At 41.6% G+C, this 8,666-nt stretch overlaps 1 protein-coding gene across 2 annotated transcripts in view; it reads right to left on the bottom strand.

Annotated features, from left to right (window-relative positions):
• LOC106532316 (polypeptide N-acetylgalactosaminyltransferase 10) overlaps nucleotides 1–8,666 on the bottom strand; it is a 22,254-nt gene that overhangs the window by 5,784 nt on the left and 7,804 nt on the right. For both annotated transcript variants that reach the window (XR_001312054.1, XM_014028347.1), the window contains exons 3-6: nucleotides 5,357–5,474; nucleotides 3,082–3,189; nucleotides 941–1,162; nucleotides 741–857 (exon numbers count right to left, since the gene is read on the bottom strand). Coding sequence is in view for 1 of the 2 variants with exons in the window: in XM_014028347.1 (XP_013883801.1) it covers nucleotides 741–857; nucleotides 941–1,162; nucleotides 3,082–3,189; nucleotides 5,357–5,474 (565 nt within the window). In the remaining variant the exon portion in view is untranslated. The remainder of the gene's footprint in view (nucleotides 1–740; nucleotides 858–940; nucleotides 1,163–3,081; nucleotides 3,190–5,356; nucleotides 5,475–8,666) is intronic.

The following is an 8,666-nucleotide window of genomic DNA, read 5'->3' as shown; positions in this document are numbered from 1 at the left end:
CATCTGACCCGTGTCGTGTTATGTGAATGTAGTGAATGCAAGTGGGGCTCGACGTCCCCTTGTTTTTGTTCCTCTTTGTGTTTGGTATCGTTGGGACCCTGATTCACATCCTTTGTTCACAGGGGGCGGAGTCATACATGCAATGACAGCGTTGTCACTCTTTCAGGGATGAAGATGTTCTCATCCTTGATAGAGAGGAACGTTGGTTTGAGAGAGGAGTAAAGTTCTTCCATCTTTGTGAAGAAAAACTGTCCACCATTAAACAGAGGTGGAGGCCTTCGTGTCCAGTTGTCCTCCTCCTACAACGCTGTTATTGCAGGTATGACTCTGCCCCCTGTGAGCAAAAGGTGTGAATCAGGGCCCCAATGATACCAACACAAAGAGGGAAAAAAAAACTAAAACAAGGGGACGTCGAGCCCCGCTTACATTCACCACATACACATGACATGACACGGGTCAGGTGATGGGACACATGACCCTCTATGAACAATAGAACTAATCAAGCCTATTGTTAGTCATTGGTCCTCTTTTGCATGTGACTAACCTGTTTGTCCAGGTGGAGGCGGAGCTTATAAGGCTGAGTTCACCTGAAACTCATCAGACTGAAGAAGTCTCTTGGATGAGAGACGAAACGTTTCACTAAAGACGAACCATCCAGAGGACCTAGTGATTTTTCTTTTTCATTCATTAAGCTGCTGGTTCTGATCTCAGCCTGAAGAGGCCAGGTGTGAGCTGCTCACCTGTCCGTGCCCCCAGCCCACATCCCCTCGGTTCTTCACACAGTTCTCCAGGYGGATGGGACTCCCCGACACAAAGTGTTTGCTCTCCATGCACAAACCGTTGCCCACRTTCCTGATCTGAGACACAAACATTTACAGAGCAGGTGAAACAAACAGAAAACCCTCCTCCTGCTACATGTGATCACCCTGAGGAGGCCTACCTCCCCCCAGGCGGCAGCGGGGGGCTCCACCGGTGGGTAGTGTTTGGGCAGATCCCAGGCCACCTCCTGCATGAACCACCTGAAGCTCCTGCAGCCCAGCCGGCTGCGCAGCTCCTTCTGWGTCATGGTGTCTCCTGCAGACAGGTGGCGGTACTCGGGCCGGCGTTGGTAGATGTACTCGGCGTACTCGTCCATCCAGACTTCTGCCACCCGCTTCAGGTTCTGAAAGTCAACATGATGCATGACGTCAGCAGGTTTTACTGAGACTTCATCCTGTTAGACACCAGTTTGACTTTTTACAGTGAGTCAGTTTGTCATTCATAAGGCTCGAGCTGGGATCAGAAGGTTTGTTGGTCTAAGTGAGTTAAAAGCAGCTGAAATCAGTGCAGCAGGTGTTTATTAACCAGGTGAAGRTGGTCTGTGTTCAGTCAGGAGTTCAGCCTCTGAACAGGAAACACAGCCTGCTGCTGTCTGAAGTCAGTCTGCAGCCCTGGGAGAACACATGTTCCAGCTGCCAGGCTGGGATGATGAAAGGAACAGGAATCCCGGCTCAGCAGAGGAAAAAGAAACCCATCTCCTGCTGCCCCCGGGAGGAACAGATGTAGAGGGGAAAGCTTCCAGCCACACACACGTCCCCCCGGCATCGCTGATCGCCTGCAGCCAAACCCGAGCGCATCCCATCGCAGCGCTGCTCAGGTGAGTCTGAGGCACGGATTGGATCCTCCTGATCCTCCTGGTCCTCCTGGTCCCCCTGCAGGCTGACTGGATTCACAGTTCTCACATCCTCAGGTTCAGAGTCCAGATGGTCTGTAGAGGTGGGAGGATCTATATTCTTCCTTCCTGCACCTGCTGACTGCACTTCCTGTGCACATTACATTATTTATTTTTCTTCTGAATGAAATGATTGAGCTAAAAAAGATACAACACAAAGACAAACTTTAGTTTGCTCAGGTGATGAAATTCTTTAGTTGCAGGAGAAATACATTAAYGTCTGATCTTTCTGACAGAGCAGAGTGAGTAAACAGTAAAGCAGGCAGTATGGTCGCTCGGCAGCTGACCGGTCGACGCGCCGTCAGGTGGTTGTTCTGCGTTCATTTTTGCACAGAGCGTTCATAGTTCCTGAGACACCCCGAGCCGAGCTCCTGGGAAAACCCCTCCCGCTGCAGCATTCCTCACTGCATGGGATTCCTTCCCCGGGGAGTGCAATGAGGGAAAAAAAGTCCGCGGCTCTTCACTCGACGTTGTTTATCCACAAACTGGTCCCAGATTAAGCTCCAAAGTTTATCAGTCAGATTCCACCGTGAAACATGTCTGTTATATCCCTTTTATGAGTTTTTGGCCATTTGAATATCTTTAAAAATCGCTGCTTCCTGGTACAACAGTCGGCTCTGGAAGGATCGCTTTTTTCTTTTTTTTTCTTTTTTTGAAGCGAGTGGTTGAAGCAAACGCAGCATTTCAGCACAAACACTCCCACAAACTTCTGACCAATCACACCATACAGTTTGTATGTGTCCTTATGTGGAGGGGGGTGAAAAGGTCGACCTACGGGTTGCGAAGAGAAATGCCGAAATGTCGGCAATGMGAACAGAAGTGACATAATTTTCTTCATAAAACTGCGACAGTTCTGCACGATTTCGGCAGTTCGGCAGCAGCATGCTGGAGCCTTAAAGAAGGAGCATTACTGGGATTTAACGGGTTAAAGATAAACTGACAGCTGAGCTTTATTTTGAAACAGGAAGTGTGATATTAAATCTGCTTCCTGTTTGATCAGAGGGTGACAAACTAAAGACAACAGATTTGTTCCTCAGGCAGCAGAAACAAAGTCAGCTTCAGGCCGGAGGAACAGAYTGAACACGTCAGTCGACCCGGAGGTTTAAAGCTCCCGTCAGGTGATCCCTGGTCAACAGGAAGTTACAGAAATGATTTTAGAGAAACAGGGGGCTCAGTGTGCAGGGGTCCACATATTTGATGCTTTGATGTTTCTGAAAGCAGCTCAGTTTGTTTTATCCTAAAGATATTTCTACACAATCATCAGATGTTTGCTTCACAAAGACTTCCAGGACAGAAAGCCAAACTAAAAACTGTCACATCAAGTCAAATATTTGTGCAGATTTTCACCCTGTAAACGATGAAACACTCACCCGGGCCAGACTGACGCCCCCTGGAACTTTGTAGGGGACGTACTTCCTGTAGATGTGTCCCACCCTGGAGCAGGGGATGTCCTCCATCCGTCCTCCACACATCCACACCTGCAGGGACACACAAGGGGACAGCTTTTATCTGCAGCTGGTATGGAGGCGTCTAGAGAAGAATATTTTCCAAGTTTAGGTTTAATCCTGACAGAAAGCAGAATTTCATCACTTTGAACCGACAGCATCATCAACAACTGAAGTCGTTCCAACAGACAGKTGAAGGAGTTTCCTTTTGTCCACAGATTGTTGTGTCTTATTGTTTTTAATTAATTCAACTGTATAATCTTTAAAGTGAACGTCTTTAAACACGGCTTTATGCTGGTCATGACTGTAGACTCAGTTATTCACTTCCAMTTAGGCCCAAAGAGAAAAGGAGCGTGCACCAGTCTGAAGAAGCAGCAGMAAGTTAAAGAGTTTTGACAGTAAATTCGATTCATGGTTAATTTTTTTCTGCAAAATAAAGGCTGTGTGCAGAGGAAAGCACTTTAAAGAACAATCACAGCAGCGTCGCACTGCAGCATACGTCCAATCAAATCCAGCTACTCAGCAGAGGCCTTTGTGCTTAATTGAGTGAGACGACAAAAGTCCTTACTCATTCAAGCCAGAATTGAATTACTGTGACGGGCCGTTGTGTCTGTCCGGAGCTCACTGACAGAGCCAGAGACTCTGCAGCTACACAACTCCAGCTCAAACCCTGGAATCAAACCTAATCTAATCTGAACCTCTGAGAAGGATCCATGTGAAACTCTGAGATGCAACAGATTGAACAGTTCAGGAGATGAAGCTGTAATGGAGCGCTGCAAACTGATCTGCAACTATTTAAAGCTCCAAAATCATCAGTTCATGGAGAWGATGGTGATGGTTAAAGGTTAATATATAAAACATGTCTGAACATATGTTAAACACTGGAAATACGGCAACAAAACCACTAAATCCACTTTGTTTTATAAAACAAATAAAAGACGACAAAACATCTTGATGTTTAAACTGTTTAAGAAGCATAAAGAAAACAAAGAAGAAAACTTTTAAAGTGTCTGTGACATTAAATTTCTGCCATACATATAAATGCATTTTTGAAAAGATACTACCGATAAAACATTGCATATAATGTTTCACTTTGCTGAGACGAACAGTTGTTGARATATTCACATGTTCAGTAACAGGAAGTGATGTCATAGGGGACCGTCTGCATGAAAACAGAGCGTTGCTACGATGACTGGCAGAGTGTAGAGAAGAATCTGATGTTTATTCAGATTATTATGAGATAGAAGAAGAGTCAGAGTTTAAACAGTGTTTTATTAAAAAACAGGAAGTTCCTTTTCTTAAAGAGATGATGGCACTTCCTGTTTTGCTCTGAGAYAAGTTCAAAATAAAATCTGCCAGTTATGTGAGAAAGGTAAAATGTATTACATACAGGTTCTTCAATATAGAAATGTTTTCTTTAAAATTAATTAAATAAAAAGTAATAATATAGGGACTCTTAATAACCCCTCTGAGGCTTTGTTTAACAAAAACCAGAAGCTCTTTTGGAAAGTTTGAACCTATATTATRTCCACAAATCCTCCGAACAATAAAAATGATAGACGACAGAATAAATGCCTTTTGAGAACGATCTGTTCATGTTCGTTTATAATTTTGGAGCGTTCGAGGTGAAAAAAAGAAAAATCAATGACAAGAGAAATGAGACTTTTTAAATGCATCTTTTCCTTGAGATTTGTGGTTTTGGCATCTTTAACGGCCGTCTCGCAACAAATCAAACATAAAGGCTCCTTCAACTCATCGAACTCTCCTTTTTAATTTGGCGTCCAACCARAACGGCTCCACAGCAGAGCTGTAAAGTTTGGCTTTGCAGATAATTTCACAATGTTTATGTCTGTGGACATCCATTAAAATTCAGTCAGTCCAACAAYAAAAGTTAAACGCCTGAAGATAAACACTTGGTGCCAATTAGACTGATTCAGGGGGAAACAATGGTGAAACCTGACATGGAAACTAATGGAATGATCACAGTTTTCTTCTCATCAACCATTCCTTTCTGACAGCTGAATGAAAACTATTATATAAAAATTTGCTGCTGTCAGCTCAGATAATTACAAAAAGCTATTTATGTAAATGGTAAAACACCTCAGACGCTTTCTAAATGCAGAAATGTTTTTTAGGATGAGTCAAAGTCAGATGTTTGGTCATTTATCAGCTGTTTGGGAATGTATTTATTTATTCTTACCTTGAAGGAGATCTCATACTGTTCTCCTCCCCAGATCTCCAGACCCGTGTCGTACCCTCCCAGCTCCCAGAACCACTTCCTGTCCACAGCAAACAGCCCGCCGGCCATGACTGGAGACCTGCAGGACCAACAGGATGTATTAAAACAAGACAAAGATAATTCAAATCTGGTATTTAAAGGTTTCACAGCACAGATTTTATATCTGACATCTTTTCACTGGACTGTCAGGGCTCGTTTAACTGAGACGATTAAAACACATCGAGATAAATAACAAACAATATATCAGGACTGGATTAAATCAGAGAAATCCAAGTGGGACAATTCCCATTTTCAGATGTTTAAAACTAATTAAACTAGCTAAACTAAGGAGACAAACAGCAGCTGAGTGCAGAGGGACCTCCTGCTTTCTATCATCAATAAAATGAACAAGCTCTTTTCTCAGGACACGTTTTATYCGGAGAGCATTTGATGCCTTGATTGATGTTATTGGTATAAAACCATTTTGCTGAGCCCTAACCTTGGATTCAATCAAATAAAAAATGGACCTGCAGAGAAAGAACTTCCCACCTTGCTACACCCAGGTCTCCTCCATCATTAAACTGTATTTATGAGGTTTTATTCCTTTCCTGACTTCCTGTTTGTGAGGAAAGCTTCAGACATCTCCACTTGAAATCTTCTTGTATTTTCCTGCAACTTTTTATTCGTTTCTCCCACCGACTGACTTCATCTGCCCGCCAGCGTTTCTTTGTGGTTCAGAGAAAAAAAAAGAGCAAACACAAAACTAACACAGACCCACACACTCCCCAGAGTCAGACAGACTTTCATCATCATCAGCAGACAACAAAGGATAACCAAGAGACTGCAGGGTGGACAGAGGAGCAGTATGTGTGTGATCAGTGTGTGTGCGTGTGTGTGAGCAGTGTGTGTGTTGAATTATGGGGTGGAGAATGGTAGCTCCTGATCACCAGAAGGTGAAAACACAAACTCCTCACTTCCCAGGAGTCACAGGGGTGGAGCAAGACTTTTGGCGAGAGGTGGCCACATTGGTTTTTTTAGGGGGACTCATACAAATACAGTGTTGTATAAAGTACCTCAAAGTGATACTTGAGTAAAAGTACAAGTATCTTATCATAAAAATACTTTTGTAAAAGTTAAAGTCTTCTCTAAAAATATTACTTGAGAAAAAGTCTTAAAGTATCTGATAGTTTTTGTACTTACGTATCAAAAGTAAATTTCTGACACAAAATCTACTTAAGTATTAAAAGTAAAAGTACTGAGTAAAAGTGAGCAGTTAGATTTTACAAAATGACATTTATTGGGAGGTGACTTCTCCAAACAATATATTTTCTAACAGCGTGCAGCTGTGATGGGTTGTGTACAAGCTAATAGTGTGTCAGAATGGTATATATTTATACTTCTCATCCAAACACAGTTAAATTCACTCTATAGGAGACACAGTTTATCAGGAGAGGATTTTTATAAGTAATAACTCAGAATAAAACAGGAATAACGACTTTCTACTTCTTATCTTTTTAAAAAATGTAATGAGTAGAAAGTACAGATAATTGTGTAAAAATGTAATGAGTAAAAGTAAAAAGTACGCTGAAAAATAATTACTCAAGTAAAGTACAGATACCCAAAATTTCTACTTAAGTACAGTAACAAAGTATTTGTACTTAGTTACTTTACAACTCTGTACAAATAAAGAAGCACACTCTGAACTTAAAAATTAAAGATGGACGCCACAGGTACTTCGAAATGTCTGAAGAAATAATGAGCAGAATGCATCATGGGATACGGTGGACTGAGAAGGACCTATCGGACCTGTCCCTCAAATCCAGGAAAAAGGACACATTTGTCCGACACATTCAGCCTTTGAAGGACGCAGCCTCTGAATCTGGACACAGACTAGGACTTATTGAGACTGAATTTATTATGGAGTAGCTAAGGATGGTCACATGCTGATGCTAATCCCAAGTTAAGCTAACCACTAATTTTACAAAGTAATAATTCCGATATTTTTAAARACAAACGGCTGAAAATGTATACAGTACAGTATTACCAGAGAACAATATTTAACAAAATCTAAATGCAAAATACAAAATCTAAGATCCCCACCAGTTGGGGGTGTCCAATCAGGTGCCAGGGGTGGCACTTGCCACCCCTCTGGCTCCGCCCCTGATGAGGTAAATGTAGAGGAATGAACCACAAGTTAGCATTTCATTTAGCAGAACCATCTCTGGTGGAACCTCTAGAAAAGATGGTAATGGATCCGGACTCCTTCAGTGCCTCTAAATTCATTTCAAAATTAGCTAAATGCTTCAAGATGCCAGCCTGTATTAACCTATCAGATCAGTGGATCTGTAACTTTAAAGGCTTTTTAAACCCACACTACTTGGGTGAAGTACTGACACGACGGTCTAAATGGTGACTAAGGTTTAAAGCCAGCCTCCCTGCTCTGGATCAGACCGTCTGCATCACTAAGTCCACATAATCACTCTGTGTACATTAGAGGATTTACCACTGTTTGCATTTCTTATTCATTTTGTTGAAGCTTCACATCAGCAGTAGGCTGGAAGTTTTACAGCCTTCAGCCCATTTTTTACAACACATGCCTCATTTCTTCAGCTTTCACTTGCATGAAAAGAAAAGACAAACATGCAGAAACTATAAAACAGCGTGGCAATAAGAATCATTTGTAATGCATGCAGACACGCTGGCACCACAGAGAAATAAAGCTGTTTACTGACGAGGAAGAAGTAACGTTAAAGAGTCTGTGGAAAACTAAGTTGGCTCTAATCTGAGTAACGTTCAGGAACGTTTCACTACAGCAGGAACTAAACGTTCAGAGAACATAAAGAAGTGTAAACAGATGTGTTTGATGGATGCCTGTCAGCTGCATGTGATGCTTTTAAATATTAAACATATTGTTACTGAAGTCTAACTGCACATATTCTTCATTTCTCATATATAAATAAATGTTATTAGTAAGGTTTGATTTAGTCTTCCTCAAGGCTGCTGCAATCTAACACTTGTCATTAATAAAGTGCATAAAAAGCTGCTGAAATTAATCAGAGTGGAGGAAAATCACTGCAGTCTGAAAGAGTTTCAATTTATTTTTGTCTTCGTGGAAACTGAGGATTGTAGATTTTAATTCTAAACGACAAAACAATCCCAGTTCTGCTGAGATTATGCAACAACTAAAGTGTAATATTAGTATACCAATATAAATATATACAGCAATACTTTGAGTGTACTAATGTAAATATATACAATAATATTATGAGTATACTAATGTAAATATATACAA

Source organism: Austrofundulus limnaeus, unplaced genomic scaffold, assembly GCF_001266775.1.
Source record: "Austrofundulus limnaeus strain Quisiro unplaced genomic scaffold, Austrofundulus_limnaeus-1.0 Scaffold750, whole genome shotgun sequence".
Classification (NCBI taxonomy): Eukaryota; Metazoa; Chordata; class Actinopteri; order Cyprinodontiformes; family Rivulidae; genus Austrofundulus; species Austrofundulus limnaeus.
Note: the sequence above shows the minus strand (reverse complement) of the source record. Positions and strands in the feature narration are given on the sequence as shown.